Raw genomic sequence first — 21,299 nt, forward strand, 5'->3', positions numbered from 1 at the left:
CTGACGCGGGGAGGAGTGTAGCAGAGCTACTAGTGGATACTGTACCCCAAGGTTGGAGAACTAAGTTTAACCCAAAAAAGTTAAGATTTAAAAATAAGTAACGGTGATTTTAAGAAAACTGATGATCCTAAGAAGAATGGAGATCCTAAGAATAATGCAAATCCTAAGAATAATGACGATCCTAAGATAATGGGAGCCTTTAAGAAGAATTGTGATCCTAAGAAGAATAATGATCCTAAGAAGAATGGTGATCCTGAGAAGAATGGCGATCCTGAGATAAGTTGCGATCCTGAGATGAGGTGTGATCCTGAGATGAGTTGCGATCCTGAGATGAGTTGCGATCCTGAGATAAGTTGCGATCCCTGTTTAATGGGCGATCCCTGTTTAATATGCAATCCCTGTGATTTGGAGTCAGGTTGGGATCCTGAGAAGAATTGTGGTGATCAGGGATCAATGAGCAATCCTTGTGTGCTTTTGAGATACTTTGGAATTGATAAGATCTATTGGTTTGGAGTACGGTTTGGTGAGATGTCAGGGGTTGAAGAGATATCCTGGTCTTGGTAGATATCCTGGTCTGATGTGACCCTGTGGATCAGGATCTCTTGGTTTGATGAGTTATCCTGGTATAAGGGGAACCCGGAGAAGGATAAATTATCAACAGGATTGGGTGAGCTGAACCTTAACAAGTTTAATATACAAAATGTGCCCAAGGGATCAGACGGGATTAGGGGTTTAAAATGGACGAAAGGAGAAAGGTCTGGAATGCCTCTGACGTCATATCCTGTGTTCCATGGATGGAGGAGAGAGATGAGAATTTTATGCAAAGATGAAGAACCAAATACTGTCACAACAAACACTTAATCCAGGATGACAAGTGCGAGAATTGTTTACTGGGAGAATACAGATGGAACCCAGAGGATGAAACCGAAAAAGCAGAACAGTATTTGTTCAGGTGGGAATCAAAAAAAGTGAAGAAGAATCTAAAACCTACCAAGATGAAAGGAATTGTAATCCAGGACGGAGTTGTATATAATGAAGGAAGGTTATCTCCAGAGTTCCAGTTCAAGACCAAGGATCTAGATCAAGTGGGATATTTGGATAAACATGAGCATAGATACAATTCTGATCTGAGCTCATGTCATTCCAAGGACATCTGGAAACAAGTTCCAGAAAAGATTATATCTGGGAATGGAGTATACTGGATGTGTGTAATTTCTCTGGGTCTCAAGATGGATGGGAATAAGGATTGTATAATGAAGAAAATGTCTGTGCAGCCTGAGATTATCAAGTTACTCCGTGAACTCCGTGATGGCAGCTGATTCCTGAGTCCCTTAGATGTTATGCGTTGGATGATATTATGTTTGGATTTGTAACCTACAACGTGTTAACTGGTCTACTGTTCAAAGACGATTCTCCTGATCCAGATATACTCTGTAGGTTTCGGAAATGTAATCAGAAAACTGCTGTGGTTTGGTTTCTGGAGTTTGTAGTGATGTCCTTGGAAGGTGAGGAGTTTCACCTAGGTGTAGAAGAACAAGCTGAAACCAGAGAAGGATTGATACAGTCTCTAAGTGATACCACCTACCAGGAATCTGTTTATTGGAAGCTTGGAAGAGTAACAGAAGTTAAAGGGTCGAAAATAACTCTAAATTACTCTTTGACAACCAAGAGATGGTGGCTATTGGAGTGGACAAGAATGGACCCCTCGGAGATGAGCAAGTTTTTCCTCAGGATGGAGAAGAATGTAGGGTTTCAACAATTCTACAGAGGACTGTATGATGGTATGAGATTATGCCACGTGAGAATATTTGTTGAAAGAACTCCGGTTGTGGAGGAGGTGGAGAAGAGGTTGAGACTGGCTGTGTGTAATTCTCTGGAGGAAAAGACGCAGTGTTTGAAGAAGAGTGGAGCTGAGATTCAGGTGAGGAGGAAGAGGATGGTTTGGTTAAACAAGTTGTCCTCTGACTGGGAGTATGAAGAGAGAACCAGATGGAAGGATGAGAACCCTGCTCTGAGTACTCCGAAGAAGAGGTCTAGAGTGAAAAGGAGGAATAGTTCTAGGCCTAGTAAGTTGAAGAGGATGAGGATGAGGAGTCTGAAGGTGAGTGAAGCTGGTTCTACTGCTGAGGAGCCGGCTGGCGCTTCCCTGGATCAGCCTGCTCCTGGTCCTTCCGGAGTTAGGAGTGATTCCGGGGAGGAGGTCTCCGAGCCTCAGCAGGGGGATGTCTTCGAGGAGGTGGTGGTACTTGAGGAGGATGATGATGTATTCCTGGAGGAGAAAGAGGAGAAGGTGCAGAAGAAGAAGAGGATGAGTGCCCCAGGTTTCTCTAGGAGAGTGATAGAGTGTCCTCTAACTTATGATGAGAGAATAGAGAGCGTTCCCAGGAGTGTGTTCTCGGAAGAGGAGGAGATGGAGCTGGAGATTCCCTGGGAGGACAGACTTTTTTAAGCTTTTTTTTTAAACCTAAGTGATTAGTGATTTTCAGGTTGTTTCTTCGTTTCGAGAGATAGAAGTTGCGGGGTGCAAGTAGAACTCTTTTCTTTTCTTTCCCCGGTGGCGAGTGTTACGCGAGCCATGTCGCGTCTCTTGAGTCTATGAAATGCCCCTGTTCAATGGGGAAATTTTGTTCACCCCTGCAACAAGAGAGTGGTCTGTACAGATGTTTCTGGAAAATCCTTGAATTGCTGATCGTAAAAGATCAACAAAACTCGCCCACTGTTACAATATGCTTACCTTTAAACCCCAAGAATCGTTCTCTTAACTTAACCCAGGCCTAATCAAGCTTTATCATTATATACCTGGATCCGTTTTCAGTGTTGAGATTTCTTCCACTTGAACTTCCACCAGCACTCCCTCCAGTCATCTCCTGGTTAATTAATTTAGTTAAAGAGACTGTACGCTGTGAACCGGAAATGGACCAATATATATAGAAAGGAGAGGGTGACCTGGAATTAAGTCCTACAACACTGTTTATGTATTCTAACCATAGATTTATTTATCTATGATTTTAACCAGTGCTATTGCAGGGTAGGCTCTCAGATCCAAATTGAGTGAGTTCATAGCACTGGGGAGAATGCATCCACTCTCATCTGACTGTTGCATATATTTCACTAATTTATTTAAGGTAATTATAAGATTATTTTTTGGATTTCATGGCAAAATCAACTTGCCTCAAAATTCTTTAATCCCTATATCTTAGCAACCTGGGACCAAATTATAGAAATTTGAGCTAGGTCGCTGAATTGCCTACCGCTTGCTCTTAATTAGATTCATCCCAATTCTAAACTTGTAGATTAGAGACAAACTCTGAATCACCAATTCAAGATACGTGGTTCGTCTCTAGATCTGGCTCAAATTCATTAAATCAGGTCTCTTAATCTGGTAAAAACCTCGTATTGTACCTGTAAGGATCGAGGTTGGAAGTCAGGTCTAGGTCTATCTGCCGCTTCATCTTTTTTAGCACTAAAATAATATCGATTAATTGAGTTATGAGGAATCGTTAACATTCCATCGTTAACGAATAGATGAAACCGTTCTTGCACTTTAACACAAAGAACGAAACAGTGATGGAACGATTGGGAAAATAACGAACAAGGAACCAACAATCCAACTGAAGGCCCATGTTTACAAACATGATAGACAATTTTTTTAAAAATAGGAACGTGCCCAGCCCTATTGGGGATACTCGAGTATTTTGTTTCTTGATCCATGATCTTATATCAGTATATATTCAGGCTAAGACTACATCTCATTGTTCATTAAATCTGGTCTTATATCAAGTATATATTCAGGCTAGGACTACATCTCATTGTTCATTAAATCTAGTCTTATATCAAGTATATATTCAGGCTAGGACTACAGACTGGAGACATAGTGAGAGACACTATAAGATGGTTTCAAGGTTCCGCGGAGGTCATTTTGCGGGGCTTATGGCGCCTCAGCACCCCCTTCCTCCCTGAAGATAAAAGGAAAGATTTAAATAAAAAAAACCTACTTGAGTTGTTTGACAAGATCCTCCAGAACATTTATACAACCAGCGTGGTAATCCTAGGGATAAAGATGGTTGACATTATACAGAAAATCTGCCAAATTCAGAAAATTTATTGCAGGAAAAGATAAAGGAATTAATAGAATTAAACACTTATCCTAGGAAAACATCTTTCATATTTTTGATCAGATGAAGGTTTATGAAGGGGTTCCGTTGTGAATTGGGAATATCCCATTTTAAATTGAGGGTCACTCGATATTTCGCGTACAGTCCCTTTAATCAAATTTTTATAAATCTAAAATTACATTGAGTGAAGACGATAGTGCTGCCAACTGCATTATGTATTCAGCATCATTCTCGAGAATACTGTTCATTGACACCTGGGCCATCTGAAATAAAAATAAATTCTTTAAACGGATTGTTTTTCTTGTCAATTAAGCTGTTTATTCGATAAGTTAACTTAAAATAGGTGCGACTAAAAGAAAAAAAACCAATTGACCTTTTAACAAATCTGGGCAAACCCAACCTATACTGACACCCCTCTGGATAAACCCAACCTATACTGACACCCCTCTGGATAAACCCAACCTATACTGACACCCCTCTGGATAAACCCAACCTATACTGACACCACTCTGGATAAACCCAACCTATACTGACACCCCTCTGGATAAACCCAACCTACTGACACCCCCTCTGGATAAACCCAACCTACTGACACCCCTCTGGATAAACCCAACCTACTGACACCCCCTCTGGATAAACCCAACCTACTGACACCCCCTCCGGACAGACCCAACCTACTGACATCCTTCTGGACAGACCCAACCTACTGATACCCCTACTAGACCGCCCACCTGGTAGGATTCTGCAAATTTCTTCTCTGCGTCTAATATTTCGTCTCCGTCTGCTCCATGCCGTTTCTTACAGTCGTAATCCAACTTCCGGCCGTTAACCTTCTTCCGGTATGTCAAGACGTCACGGAGCTCCTTATTCTAGATACATAGATAGGTAAATACAACGATCCTAACTATAAAGTGAAATGCAAAGACGACTTTTAATCCAGATATGTTTTTTTAATTATGTAAATTCTCTGCAAAAGTGAAGACATCAATTTAATATTATTATCATTTATCATAAAAGCTATTAATGAAACTCAGATCTTTTCCACGGTATTTCCGTCAATACTTAATACTTAATAGCAATATTGAAATTTATCGCAAGAATACCCTTTAAAAAATTAGACTGTAATTATTGATTATTTATTGATTGAGTTAAGTGTTCAAATTAGATGTAAAAAAAGTAATTTTTAATATAAAAAATCACAATATTTAAAAAAATCAAAATCATAAAAATTTGCAGTTTGTACCATTTCGATTGCTTTAAAATAAAAAAGACTAAATTTAACAAATTGTAAAAATTCAGAAAAAACAGTTCTATTTTCAAACTTTTTTTATTTTATCTAAATGATTTAAATTTTGTAATTTGAAATAGAATTTATAAAATTGTCAAAATTTAATCAAGTATTTAGATTTCAATTAAAGATTAATTAACTCTAATGTTTTATATCAATATAATGTTGAATCAGGTTACATGAAATATAAGAGTTTTTTTGCTGTTTCAAGGGGTTGTACGCGATAACTGGATGAAAAGATAAGACCAACTTAGTACGTTTTTTTGTTATTGGATTTTTTCATGTGTTATAAAAACCTATTTCCGATTCCACTTTTTCTAGGTTGAAAAATTTGTGAAAAAAAAATGTTTACGGATGTTGAACCCTAAGAAGTCATACACATGCTTTTTTATTGTTTTTTTTTAGAAGTGATATAAGTAAAAAAAGCATAGATAAAATTGAGAAAAATTATTTCATCTTTCTCATGTCATGTTTGAAAAAATACTTTTCATAAAAATATTTAAAGTTGGCCATTTATTTTTATGTTATTATTTTTGTTGTTTGTTTGTTTGTGTAAGATGAACTGGGGTTATTTGTACCCCTCCCCCCCTGTCCAGGTTTTGTCAACCTGGCAACCACATTTAGTTTCATTATGATGAATTTTAACTAAACATTAAATATCTTTACAACAATTTTCTACAAAACTAAAAATACACAGGCTTATAAAAACCATGAAAAGTGTTCACCATCTTGGTTTGGTGAAAAGTTTTCTTAATTTTCAAAAAAATACATTTAAAAATATTTACTTTTTCCCAAAAAATGTATTGCAGCTTCATTTTTGCAAGAATAAATTTACAAAAAGAAATGAAATCTGAGAAAATACTAAAAAAAGGACAATCGTCAATTGAGTTTGAAAGCAAATGAAATATAAAAATAAAAGGTTAAAGTACAACGCTGTACAGTTCTGCACAGTACAGTGCTGTACAGTACGGTACAGTACAGTAAAATACAATACAATACAGAATAGTGTATTACATTGTACAGTATGGAAAATACAGCATAATTCATACAATACATTATTGTAAATTTGTGCTGAACAGTAAGTTACATCCTAGCGACACAGTTTGCTTTATTAGAGTACAATGAAGAAAGTACAAAAATAAGCACAATTAACTACAGTACAGCACAGTACAAAACTTATAATATTTAATAACATAAGGATTGAAATGTAACGATAAATTAGCTATTGCAACAAATACAATACATTACTTCAACGTATTCAGTTGAACCCCCCCCCCCCCCTTCAAGAATTTGAGTTAACCTAACAAAACCAACAATTTGAAAACACCAACATTTTTCTAAAAAAATAAAGTTACGGAAAATGTTTGAAACAAACTCAGAAAACAAAATCCAAATTCCAAATTCCTAGCTTACAACCTGATGGTGTAAATCTTAATTATCTTAAACTTTGAAAATTTGATTTGAACTCATAGTTTGAAATATCAAAGGTTTACAACATCAAGACAAAAGGATTACAAATTAGATTTTTTAGTTCCTTTGACTGTGATAAATATTCAAAACAAGCCATTTTTTTTATTGAAAAAGATCTATGTTGAAGACTCAACTGCTGTGGTCCATATTTTCCCCCTGAATACGTTAAAGAATGTATAAGAAGCGGGAACCCTGGATTTTTTACTTACTTTTTATTAATAAACATGAGACCCCTGGACACTCCAGGGACACGGAAAGTGTACAGAAAATAAAATTTGATTATCAGTCACAAGGGGGGGGGGCAGTAAAAAAATGTTTTTTTTTTCAAAAATGATGGAATTGGCTTTTTGGTGAAAAATAAAATAAAAACACCAAGAAAGTTAAATTTGTGGAGGGGTTGGGGAAAAAATAAAAAAAACACTTAATTAGATTTTTTAATATTATTCGTTTTCCATAGAATAACACCATTCAGAAGAAAAAGAAAAAGTAACAGAGAAATTGAGAATATATTAATAAGTGTTAATGATGAGGAAGTTAGACAGTTAGACAGTAGGACAGTTAGACATTTGAACAGTTATACAACTATACAGTTAGACAGTTAGACTTTTAGACAATTAAATAGTTAGTTAGTTAGACAGTTCGATGGTTAGTCAGCTAGAAAATTTGATAGCTAGTCATTTAGAAAATCATACATTTAGGTCCTTAATCAGTTAGAGAGTTAGACGTTTAGACATTTAGACATTAAGACATTTAGACATTAAGACATTTAGACAATTGGACAGTTAGACAGTTAGGCAAATTGATATATAGATAGATATAAGTATAAATAGATAGATAGATAGATAGATAGATAGATAGATAGCTAGATAGATAGATAGATAAATAGATAGATATATAGATATATAGTTAGATAATTATATAGATAGACAAACAGACTGACAGATAGATAAATAGAGAGAAAGATAGATAGCCAGATAGACAGATATATATATATATACTGACAGATATATAGATAGATAGATAGACAGACATATAGATAGATAAATAGATAGATAGATAGAGAGATAGACAAGCACAAAGACAGATAGATAGACAGAAAATAGATAGTTTCCAATATTTACCTGACTATCCTCTAGAGGGGTTAGATAATTCTGGGCAATATTATCCTCCATAGACTTCCTATATAATAATACATATATATAATAAAATATTATAATTCTGGGCAATATTATCCTCCATACACTTCCTATATAATAATACATATATTTATTATAAAATTTATCATAATTTTTCAATCATATCGAATATATTCAAAAACTAAATTCTTAGTGACCATATTGAGATCTGCTAGTGACTACCTGAGTTCTGCTAGTAACTACCTGAGATCTGCTAGTGACTACCTGAGGTCTGCTTGTGACTACCTGAGATCGGCTAGTGACTACCTGAGCTCTGCAAGTGACTACCTGAGATCGGGTAGTGACTACCGGTGATCTACTAGTGACTACTTAAGATCGATCTACTAGTGACTACCTAAGATCTGAAGGTGACTACCTAAGATCTACTAGTGACTATCTGAGATCTGAAGGTGACTACCTAAGATCTGGTAGTGACTACCTGAGATCTGCTAGTGACTACCTGAGGTCTGCTAGTGACTACCTGAGATCTGCTAGTTACTACCTGAGATCTGATAGTGACTACCTGAGATCTGCAAGTTGACTAAGACTATCTCCACAAATGGTTAGGCTATCTGCATACTGAGAATCATTATTCTGCTGCAGCTCTAAAACAAATTTTATTTATATTTTTTAAAATAAATTATGATTCAATTATAACATTTGTTCTCTACGCCCCCCCCCCCCACTCACACAACCTATATCTAGGCTCTATTCATGGCTGCAGTATTGCTCCTGATCTCTAGAATCCTCCAGGATGGCACCGCAATCATGCAATGTGATCTTTATTATGTCCTCGTCTATCTCTCTTTTCTATGTCGTATCTCTAGCAGTGTCTTTTACCAGATAACTGATGTCCAGAAGACCCTAAGGCCTTTTATTCATCGCATTACAAGTTTGATCCTGTTACGCGAGCCATGTCGCGTCTCTTGAGTCTATGGAATGCCCCTGTTCAATGGGAAAATTTTGTTCACCCCTGCGACAAGAGAGTGGTCTGTACAGATGTTTCTGGAAAGAATTGAATACGGAGAGAAACTTGTTGTATATCGTATGTTTTGATTTTACTGCGCAGGCGCAGTTTTGTGTCATGGACGCGTTCTGTGTTAAAACGTTTTTCCTAGTATATAGTTAGAATCTGTAAAGTGTGCTAATATTTCGTGCTGAAAACCCTGCGAATGACTGTGGTAAATATGTTTAAATGTTATTTTCATTCTACTCAATGTTTTCAAGAAAAAGTTCTAAAATATTTATTTCTTATATTCAATATGTATCCTTGAGAAATATTTTTGTAAGTAATCGTATGATAAATATTGGGCTGTTCATGGTTTTTTAATGCCTGAGGGATACTTTATTTGTTTCTTGTACCCTCAATGCTTTTTCCATGAGAAATAAATGTTCTTTGTTCATTAGACTGAAGCTGTCAATCTGTAATAAAAGTTCAAGCCCTACCCTGTGTATTTATTCAACATGAGGAGGATTGAGCAACGGAGTGCTTACGGTTCGGTTCAAAGGAGTTCTACACGGTACTATTTTTATACAAACTAGGGCAACGCCAGTTGCGAAACAGATCCTCGTCTCTTTTTCTTCTCCAACCACCAGAGGACCGATCCGGAAGCGCACCTGTTCCTATTGCTTGTGCGGTACCAGGTGGTCCTTTTCCCTGTCGATCCCTAGACGTGACCGCGCGCCCACCCACGCTCGGAGTTACTAGGAGGATCCTCTCTACCTGAGCAGATACCCTAGGTGTGTAGTCTTACGTTGTGGCAGAGCGGTGGGATACCAGTAATCTCTTTAAGAAGTGAATCAAGCGCAAATTAGCTTGCTTTTGAAATTTTTTAACATAATCTTAACACATATTGCTTAACTTATTATTAATTTTCTACACATCAATTCTTTTCAACTACTTTTTTGCATGAAGATATATCATTTCATTTCAATATATAGAACAATTTTTGCTTTTATTTGTATTTTTTTGTCAACTGAAATCCCAAAAGCGTTTTGAAAATACACTGAACATCATATTTCTCAAAAGTAATTGTAATTGTTTTGTATACTAATTTTATGTTAACATTTCTGATTAATGCACTATTATGGATTCCTGAAAAGTTTCAAATATTCAGACAAAAAGATATGAAATCTATAGAGGCATTGTAAGCCAGCATTAAGCAAGGGACTGTTTACAGGGTAGATAAAACATACTTTTATACAATGATGTAGAAATAAGGTCTTGCCACAAACTCAAATTTGTTCAACCTAATAGATTTTAGATTTTTAGACTATTTTGTATTACAGAATTTATAGTTTGTAAAATTAAAGGTCTACGACATTGTGTTGCAAAGATAAAGGGATTAGAGTTTGTTGCAAGAACTCTGTTCCTTTGTATCAGGCTTTTGATAACTTTACCTTTAAGTTTTTTCCCTCCTTTCTCCATAGCTTCTCCTAAAGCCTTCTCTGGGATCGGAACTATCCCAACCTTGGAGTTTACTCCAACCTAGACAGATAAATTTTTTTTAAAAAATATTTATGTTTTTTTAAGATAAAATTATTAAGGAACACAGTTTTTACCACAAGCTAAAATTTTCTAATCCCTATATCTTAACAACACAGATGGTTGAACCGTTGATATTACAAATTTAAATAATTTGATCGAACATAATTTATAGCTTGAAAAATCAAAGATCTGCGACATTGGGTTGCAAAGATATAGGGATTTAAAAATAATTCTTTGTAGTTAGAACTCCTTCCTTTGCCTGGAGCTAATTAAATTATTCATTTTTAAAACTTTAATTTAATTCCATGGCCATAGAAAACTAGATATTTGTTAAATTCTTTTTCAATACTTTCATCGAATTTTCTTACTTTGAACATTTAAAATTCGTCTTAATTGTTTCCTAAATTGAGAATAGAATACTGGGACAATTGTGGTTCACAAAATTTGGTTAAATATTGTTTTGTAATTTGACAAATTAAAATTTTAAACATTAAGAATACGATGGGGCCCTTTAATTTACAGTATTTAATTAACTTCGATTACTTAAAAATTCTTTTCAAATCAAGAGATTGGTAAATGAAGAATCTTTAAATAAAGGTTTTTTCACCGAAAAATCTTATAAAATCAATATAAATGATGAATATTGTATGTTGTGTATGTAATGCAGGATGTATATTGTATATATTGTGTATGTATTGTAAACTGTATGTTTACTATTATAAAATAAACATGATGAAGAAATCAATGATTATCTCCAATGTCTCGTGTGCCAATAAACCCTCCTCAACCCTTGAAACAAGATCCTCAGGTTTACTTCATCAGGTTTTACTGAGCTCAGAGTCTAAAAGTCCAATTCACGTTTAGGACTAATTTTAAACCAGTTTTAGGAGTATAATGCTATGATGATCCCAGCATTTACTCGGAGTTTCTGACGATGGTTCAAACCAATTTTTAATTTAATTTTTGGATCTAGTATCTGTACATAACTTGGTTCATAACGCCCTCTGTCGATTAGATTTCGGGACATTCTTTTTTTCAATTTGTTCGTTTGTTTATCGTTCATTACCGACCTGCGTTTCGTTCGTTGATTTTTAGTCGTTCATAATTTCAGTTTATAGAATTATCCTTCATTTTTCATCTATTTCGTTCGTTTTCTAACTATTCGTTTGTTTTGTGACATCGTTCGTTTAGTAAAATCATTGGTTTCATAAAATCGTTCATTCAGTAAAACCATTGGTTCAATAAAATAGTTCGTCCAGTAAAATCATTGGTTCAATAAAATCGTTCCTTCAATGAAATCATTGGTTCAATAAAATCGTTCCTTTAATAAAATCATTGGTTCAATAAAATCGTTCCTTCAATAGAATCATTAATTCAATAAAATCGTTCGTTCACTTAAATCATAGGATCAAAAAAATCGTTCGTTCAGTAAAATCATTGGTTCAATAAAACCGATCGTTAAAAAGTTTTAATCTCGTGTTTCAAGACTTGATTCAAAATATCAAAAAAAAAAAAATAAAAAAAACTTTTGTGTTGGATAATCATAACCCCGATATCTACTGTGAGCACTTTTAATTTAAGGATCAATGCTTAATCTCTTCATTTCAGTTATTCTTACATGGTACAATCACCTTGTGGGATATAGAATAAAGATTAGTTAATCTTCAGATTAGTTAATCTTTAGAATCTTTAGATTAATTAATCTTTAGAATCTTTAGATTCGATAATCTTTAGATTAAGACAAGGTCGATATCTAGTATATGATTAGTTTCAGTTTTAATTTATTTAAAAAATTTGTTAAAATTAAAATTCAAAAATTAATGTTAAACAAATTTATTTTCAAAATCCAAACTAAGCAGCACACTGTATATGCAATTTATAGATATTTCAAGTATTTGAAGTTTAAATCAGTCAATTGCATAAACTCACAAAGTAATTATTCTTAAACTTAATAAATACAAGGTTACCCACAAAGATTAAGAATTGAAAGACGACAGTATGGGTCCAAATTAAAGTATAAAAGTTATGGATAACCCTGTATTTGAATATTTAATTCATGGTTCAAAGTTATAATATTTTGTTTGGTTGACAATATGAAAATATATTAGTCCGCTTTGCAGGATTAGAAATGTGTAAAGTTTAATTTGTATGAATGAAGAGAACATTGTTAAAAATAAGAAAAAAATGAAAAAAGTGATATACCTATTGTTGGGATAATAATAATATTAATAATAATAAATTTTACCCCAAGTTTAGATATGCCTGAATCCGTCATCATCTTGGCCCGAACTGTAGGATTTGGATAAATAAATTCTCTCGTTTTCAGTTGGATATCAGCCTTAATTAAATAATTGGATATCTTTATTAATTTTTAGATGGATATCAGCCTTAATTATTGGATATATGTATATAATATTCTTCAGTTAGATATCAGTCTTAAATGTTGGATATATATAATATTCTTTAGTTGGATATTAGCCTTAGTTATTGGATATTTTAAAATATTCTTTATTCGAATATCAGCTTTAATATTTGGATATAAATAATATTCTTTTGTTGGATATTGGCCTTTATAATTGGATATATATATAATATGCTTTAGTTGGATATTAGCCTTAGCTATTGGATATTTTAAAATATTCTTTATTTGAATATCAGCTTTAATATTTGGATATAAATAATATTCTTTAGTTGGATATTGGCCTTTATAATTGGATATATATATAATATGCTTTAGTTGGATATCAGTCTTAATAATTGGATACATATACAATCATTATTTGGATATCAAACCTAATAAATGGATATATATTCTATTCTTTAGTTGGATATCATCCTTAATAATTGGATATCGAAATAATTGGAAAGAAATCATATTTTTTAGTTGGATATCATTCTTACTTATAGGAAAAATTAAATAATTTTAGTTGGATATCAGCCTAAATAATTGGATAAAATATTTAGTTGGTTAAAAAAACAAAAGTGAAAAAAGTGTTTAATTCTGAACGAAGTTTAAATAAACTAACTTTACACATAAAGTTTTAGTAAAGTTTTAGTATCCAATTGTGTTTTTGAAAACTTGGAAAGTCCATTACAGACAGTTGAACAAGAAAGATGGAATCGAATTCTATAGAATTCCAGATATAGTATTGAATTTATCTAGAATAGATTTTTAGATAACATGCATGTGACTACAAGAGAAAACTTTGTAAACAGAAAATTTATAAAGTTTTATTGCTATTTGCATCAATTATATAAATTAATTTTAGAATTAGGTAAATTTTTGTTAAGATCTAGCTTAGACATTTGACTTTTGACTGAAGTTGATTTAACCCTGTGCATTTAAAATTGATGCCATTTTACCCCTACAACCATATCCTAATAACTAAATATGATTTAAGTTTGACGTTACAATCACAGAGTAAAGAATTAATAAAGAGGGGAAAAGACTGTTTGCATTGGAATCTTGAATAATTTCAGAGCTATAGGAAGTTGTATTGTATATATACAGACCTAGACTGCAAAATGGGACGGTAAGACAAAGTACTCATCCCCTTTTGTGAAAATTAATGTGTCTACACATTTGTGGTTAGGATGAATACCTGAATTTCTGTTTATGATTTAAGTGTGATGGTACAATCACAGAGCGTAGAGAATTAAGTTAGAGGGGAAAAAAACTTTTATCTCCGGTTCATTTCAGAGCTATAGTAAGTTGTACAGTTTATATACAGGCTATGTAAGGCAATACGGGAGAGACAGTATACCTTTCTAGTATTGAGTACGTGGTTAGGATGTTTACCTGCATTTCAATATATGTATCAGTTTGCTGTTCAAGTTTGGTAAACTCATCATCTAGTTTAGTATGCTCAGCTCCACCCATCCTCTCACTTACCATCTGGTCAGCCTAGACAGTTCATGGGGTCAAATACCTCACGGGTCAAAGCGTACACAGGGTGAACAAGTACATCGTCAAAATATTTTATGGTAAAAAACAACCAATCAAACAGCAAACGGTCAAACAGTAAATGATAAAAAGGACGTGGGCTAAAAACAGTAAACGGTCAAACAGTAAACAGTCAATTAGTAAACGGTCAAACAGTAAACGGTCAAACAGTAAATGATAAAAAAGTCCATGGGGTTAAAACAGTATGCAGGTACAAACACACAAACAGTACAGTACATGGAGTCAAGCAGCACAAAGCCAAAGAGTACACAGGGCTAGCAAGTAAGAGTGTCAAACAGTTGTAAGAGTCAACGACAATACTTTGATTATTCAACATTTTTCATACAAACAATGCAAATTTGCAATTCTTTTTAAACTGGCGAAAAAAGTTTAACGATTCTACAGACTTGATCTAATTAGATTTTTGTTTGATTTTTTATTACCTTAGAAAACTGTTTTTTAATCCCTCCCAATGAGGGTATATGGATGTTAGACAGATTCCCTCCAAGAAACGACATTTTCTGGCTGGTTATTAAACTTTTAAGTTAGTTTTAAATCTAAAATAAATCATCAGATATTACCAGAACATATATGACAGTAATTGAATCGTAAAACGATCGTTTTTTGTTTCGTTTTTAAAAACGACCCACTCGTTTTGAACTTTTATGAAACGAATAACGATCGTTTTAAAAAAAATGTTAATGACAATTATGTTAACAATATTTAACAAAGGGTCGTTGTGAACGATCGTTAACAAAAGGTTGTCGTTAACGATCGTTAAAGAAACAAAGAACTTAATAAAAATGGTCGTTTTTGGAAAAACAATCTTTTTTGGAAAAACGATCTTTTTTGAAAAAATAATTACATGCAACTTTATTGAATGTCGTCTTACATGAAGTTAAGCAGTTGTGTGAGAGCTAAGACTTCCTGATATTTTCTTTAAAACTACTCAATGATAAGTACAGATGCCCTTCAGGCCGGTTTCCTCTCTTCGTTAACGATCGTTAACGAAAAGTCGTCGTTAACGATCGTTAACGAAACGACGAGTTTTATAAAAACGATCGTTTTGAAAAAACGACTGTTTAAAAACGACCATTTTTAATAAACGATAAAAAAACGATTTTTCGTCGACGTTTTCATAACGAAACGATCGTTTAAAAAAATGAAAACGTTAACATCCCTAATTGTGGATTCCCATTGAAAACGCGCATTAAGGATAAAAAGTGAGAACTTAGAGCGTACAGTGATGCCATACTATATAGGATTCACATTTAGCACATTCATACATATATCACAGATTTATGGATTAGGACAATAATCAGCACTTTATCCTCATCTTCAACTTTTTCAATTTTCACTTTCCTAATCCTCTTTATAGGTTTCTTGTATTACAACAAATTCTCATCAGTATTATTTATTATTTTTGACTTTTCTTTATAATTACTTTACATTCATTTTGTACCTAAAAGGATTTATCTAATGAAAATGGAGCCTACAAAGCATAACAAAGGAATCTCCGGGGCAAAACATCTTGTTAGCTATTTCATTAAATATCTAAAGATATGGTTGTAAAACAAATAGTTTTACCAGTCCCTCATAATTAACTTATTCATACAGTAAAATGAGTACAGCTGAATAATAGCGGGTTTTGATAAATTTAAACACAAAAAGGTTTAGATGGTACATTTGTATTGCCTACTTCCAATATAGTTTCATTGCATCTTTGTGTTCAACAAGAAGAAAGTAGTAGGAACACTCCAATTGGAAACTATAGCTAAGATACTAGATCACCAATCCTTCCATTATAGTTTCATCATGCCGTTTAACAATTACTAGTAGGAACACTCCAATTGGAAACTATAGCTGAGAAGATACTAGATCACCAATCCTTCCCTAGTTTCATCATACCGTTTAACAACTTAGTAGGAACACAAGACTACAAGTAGAAACTATTATAGCTGAATAGATACTATAGAGTACCAAACATTCCGTCATAGTTTCATCATGCCATTTAACAACATTAGAAACTAGCAGAAAGACTCCAATTGGAAACTTTTATAGCTGAGAAGTTACTATAAATAAATCAATAGCAGTTGAACATGAAATTGGTGTATTGTACCATGGTCTTGAAATAGTAGATATCGATTATTTGATAACACTACTAAACGCTAAACATAATAAATATATCTGTCCTCACTCTTCCTTCTAGACTTTCTCTTTGGTTCACAACCAACCAACTTGTGACTAGAGTTCTAGAATCAGCGAAGAGTCTAGTCACGTGACCTCGAGGCTGCAATCCATAGTCACGTGACCCGACCTCGGCCCGGGATTGGTCGAAACAACTGTTTATACGGCGACACAAGCCGTACTGACGTCATCGGTCTCAATCCCTTGCATTACAGAGAAGAAGTATGGCCTCCAGAGATTTGAATTTCAAAATCTGAAATAAGGATTTTCAACATTAAGTTGCTAATAGGTTTCAACGGTGTTAGAAAATGTGCTGCAGCTTGTTACTGTCACTCTATCTTTAAAAGCAACTTCAGGAAAGGGATTAAACGGTATTTTAAATAATGTGCTGCAGCTTGTTACTGTCACTCTATCTTTAAAAGCAACTTCATGAAAGGGATTAAACGGTATTTTAAGTAATGTGCTGCAGCTTGTTACTGTAACTCTATCTTTAAAAGCAACCTCATGAAAGGGATTAAACGGTATATTAAGTAATCCTCCATTTTAGAAAATGTGCTGCAGCTTGTTACTGTCACTCTATCTTTAAAAGCAACTTCATGAAAGGGATTAAACGGTATATTAAGTAATCCTCCTTGTTAGAAAATGTGCTGCAGCTTGTTACTGTAACTCTATCTTCAAAGCAACCCCATGAAAGGGATTAAACGGTATATTAAGTAATCCTCCATGTCAAGATAGCATGGATTTACTACTGTTGTCGGATCAACTATACATTAGATGATTTAAATTTATTATTTTTAAAACTAATTATTTTAGTTGAGGTTTCTCTGCAAAAAAAAACGACTTGCTCAAGTTTACTGGAGGAAAATTCAAATTAAGGAATTGAGTCTTCGCCACAAACTCTGATTTTCTAATACCTATATCTCGGCAATCCAATGCCGTAGACCTTAGATATTTTAAACTATGAATTTTGACATATGAAATAATCTTAGTTTAAAATTTGAAAGGTTTACACCATCAGGTTGCAAAAATGTATGGTTTATCAAATTTGAGTTTGTGGCATAGACTCGATTCCTTATCGGGAACAAAACGGTGCAATAAAGCACAGGTAGAGCTACAAAACTCTTAAATAGGAAGACGATCACAATAATTAAGTATATTTGATAGTTTACAAAGCAAAAAGTTTTAGTGGTAACTAGTTAAATCCCTTATATTAAGATAAATGGGTTAGTTTAAACTTTTTAAGCAATTGCTGTGTCTTATGTTCATTGGACTTTTTAGGTCAAAGCTAGAGTCTAAGACGTTAGATTTTTAGAAAAATTGTTCGTTTAATAGAAAACGGTCGGGGTTTCAAGTTCGTCAAAATAAAATGTTCGATCTTTAAAAAACGACCGTTTTTTATTTCGTTCAAACTAACGATTTAGAAATTGTTGGTAAAACTGAAAACAATTTAGAATGAGATATTCTTAATCCCGATTACTTAATCTTAGTATCCAATGAACACACTTTTGATTTTATTCTTAAACCGTTCTTTCTTGGATATAGTAGAGAAAAATCAAAAACCGGTTTTTCTTAATTAGAGAGTTCTTCCCATTTCTGAATATAATCTTAAATGGCACGAAAAATTTCAAATTTATCGGCTTCATACACGCGACTCTGATTGGTTGGATTTTATACACTTTTCAAGATACAAGATTAGATTAGTCTCGATACTAAGAAAAAGAGAGGATCAAGCATTAATCTCGATTTCCACCATTCTCAAGTTTTCAGCTCAGGCTGATCAACAAAAAATGCGAACGATTGTAATAATTTTAAATCGTTCATTTTTAAATAAGGATCGTTTTTTTTATTTATCTGAACAATCCATTTTGTTCGTTAATTTTCTGAACAATACCATCGTTCACGAACAATTATTTGTTTTGAAATAATTTGTTATTTTATGAAAACACTGCCCATGTCTTCATCTTGCCAGTCCACAGAAATATATTTCTAAAATATAAAATCTCAACACAATGTTTATTCTGAACAGAGTTTTATGATGTATGACAACGTTATTCCTCCAGTTATAAACTTATACAGACAATTTTGAAATTCCCATTTTGCTTTAATGCAAATACAATCTTAACCTCAATGGAACGAAAAAATGTTTTAATAAGGCAAAATATTTATCTAAAACAATCTACATGGGTAGGCGATTATTTCATTACAATAAAGACGAATTTTTTATTTATTCTCAAAAAGCTTTTTTCGGATTACAAATTTACAAACAATCAAAGAGAAGCTTTTTTAATTGACAGCTTCTCATGACTTCTATGTTTATGTGTATCCACTGTTTAACAGCTTGATATATATCAAAATAGAAATCGAAAGTCGTCTTCCTTACAGATATAATCGCCTACCACTGTGGTTAAGTTGAACATCCAGGTACATGTTTTTGTAAACTTTAATTCCTATACGGCAGACCACTATCATCACATAACTTTTTTTTTATTTTTGTTGGTTTTCGCGGATTTTCTCTTGAAACTAGTATTATATGTATTAAATTAAATTTAACTTTTGTCATAATGATCTTAGAGACAAACTAAAATATGTTTTAAAATGACAAGATCAAACTATAAATTATTTAATTTCTAAAGTTTAATGTCAAACAAACATAATAATGATAAAAATTGGAGAAATACTAATTAGCCCAATACACTCTGGGCCGTAGTAAATTTGAATTCGAACAGGACCTGCCCAGTTTGTACCGCCTGCCAGATAACAGCGTGTACTGACCCGATCCTATGGAAAAATACGACGCTCTAACCAGACTAACATACCGCAGGGGTCAATTTTCTTGGCAAAGGCATGGCGCGTTCAGACTTTTTACAGTACCTGGCCTAATCCTAGGCCTATTTGACCGACCACACTGGCTTAGTCCACCGTGAATAACATATTTTGGGTGGTCTGTGTCCTCTAGATCATTTGAACAAAAATTAAGGAGGGTTTAATAAACTTAATTTTTGCAAAAATCCGCAAAAATTCCAAAATGAGCTTGATATTCCCTGCTTTGATGATATATGGGTCTGCCACACCTAAAAACTCTATTCTCTATCAAGGTTTTAAAAACTCAGCCTGAATTTGATTATTCAAATTTATAAATTCCATGCAATTTATTAATGCAATTGGAAATCAAATATTATTTATTTCTGAGATCTATAATAATTGTTGTAAGATATAGTGATACTTTTAGAATATATTTCCTTTTAATTTGCAGACATAAATTTCTTTGAAATTGGCAATTGAAAACTTTTTTTCTCAATAATGAATTACAACTTAAATATATGTATATGAATATAAATAACTTAAAGATTTTAACTGGTTTAACAAATTCACTCATTAAAATTTAAAATATATATTTGTTAAATATTCTGAAATTAGTTGAAAGGAAAGCGACACTCGAGAAATCTTTTTCATTATATATAAAAATGAATGAACGGTATAGTTACAGTCAGAACCAGAAAACTGTGGAATAGGAAGACGACATTAAATATCAATTAATTATAAAGCAAACAGTTAAATGGGTCTGTTCTCGCTGCACAATGGCTGTGTCTTGTGAATATTTAAAGACATAAATTGAGACTAAAGGTCGTATTCCTATTCCAAAGTTTTCTGGTTCTCACTGTTAAAGATAGGGTGTCTCAGACAATGATTTCAAAGATTGACATTGCTACAAATTTGTACAAAATTTTAGAATAACCCAGACCAAAGAGTCAGCAATACTAAAACAAGATTCTTCCAAGGGCTCAAATACTGCACTGCATAAGTGCACTAGTTCAAAACTCATTTCAAAATATTTTTTTTTGGGAAATAATTTTTTTTCAAATAATTATAAAAAATAAAAATAAATCTACTCTTTTAAATGTTTACTTAATAAAACGCTAACAATAAATTTTAACGAGAGAAACAAAAAACAAAAGCAAATTTCTGTAAATTCAATGCAATTATTTTAGCAAACCTGTCTTTTGCTATATAAATCAAATTATAATCTTAAGCGAAGAATTACTAGATATATTTTAATTTGCCTAGAAAGGTGTAAAAATGCCTTAACAACTACAATTGTGAGATAATTAGTGAATTTTATTCAGTTCAGTTGAAATATGATTCGGGGACTGTCACTTGTATTTGCTGTGCTACACATTGTTTCAGCAGCACCTCCCGCTCAGAAAGGGGCTAAAAAAGCGGGCAACAAAGCATGCACAACGCTTGACGGACCTGGGAAAGGAAAGCCTTGTGTTTTCCCTTTTTTCTTCCTAAAAACCAACAAGACCTACACAGAGTGCACAATAGAGGAGGGTAATGAATACTGGTGTTCCACCGGAGTGGATAAAAATGGCCAGCATATGTCAGGAACCTGGGGGCGCTGTTCTGAAGGGTGTCCAGGAGTCCCCGAAGGCGCTAGTCGGGTCGTGAGGACGTCCTGTAAGTCAAAAAAAGGACATAACTGCTTCTTCCCAATGTCTATAGATGGGTTCTCCTACAGAGGGTGTATTGCAGATGACGAAAGGAGTGAACCATACTGCTTTGCAAAAGATAAAGATGACGAAGGAATTACCCAGAAAGACGAATGCACTGCCGAATGTCCCAGAGATTACTT

The 21,299-nt window shown here is 33.5% G+C and overlaps 1 protein-coding gene across 2 annotated transcripts; it reads right to left on the minus strand.

Annotated features, from left to right (window-relative positions):
• Positions 1-2,799: 2,799 nt before the first annotated feature.
• On the minus strand, positions 2,800-15,032 carry LOC111716043 (endophilin-A; the record flags this gene model as incomplete). 2 transcript variants are annotated; one of them, XM_023491457.1, is given in 11 exon segments in its annotated part: positions 2,800-2,867; positions 3,403-3,463; positions 3,996-4,048; positions 4,295-4,378; positions 4,847-4,978; positions 7,995-8,052; positions 8,572-8,653; positions 10,449-10,536; positions 12,782-12,874; positions 14,336-14,440; positions 14,923-15,032. In XM_023491457.1, coding segments are annotated over 11 exon segments (899 nt in total), but the record flags the coding sequence as incomplete, so codon positions are not given.
• Between the last annotated feature and the right edge of the window lie 6,267 nt (positions 15,033-21,299).

This window comes from Eurytemora carolleeae, unplaced genomic scaffold, assembly GCF_000591075.1.
Source record: "Eurytemora carolleeae unplaced genomic scaffold, Eaff_2.0 scaffold1945, whole genome shotgun sequence".
Classification (NCBI taxonomy): domain Eukaryota; kingdom Metazoa; phylum Arthropoda; class Copepoda; order Calanoida; family Temoridae; genus Eurytemora; species Eurytemora carolleeae.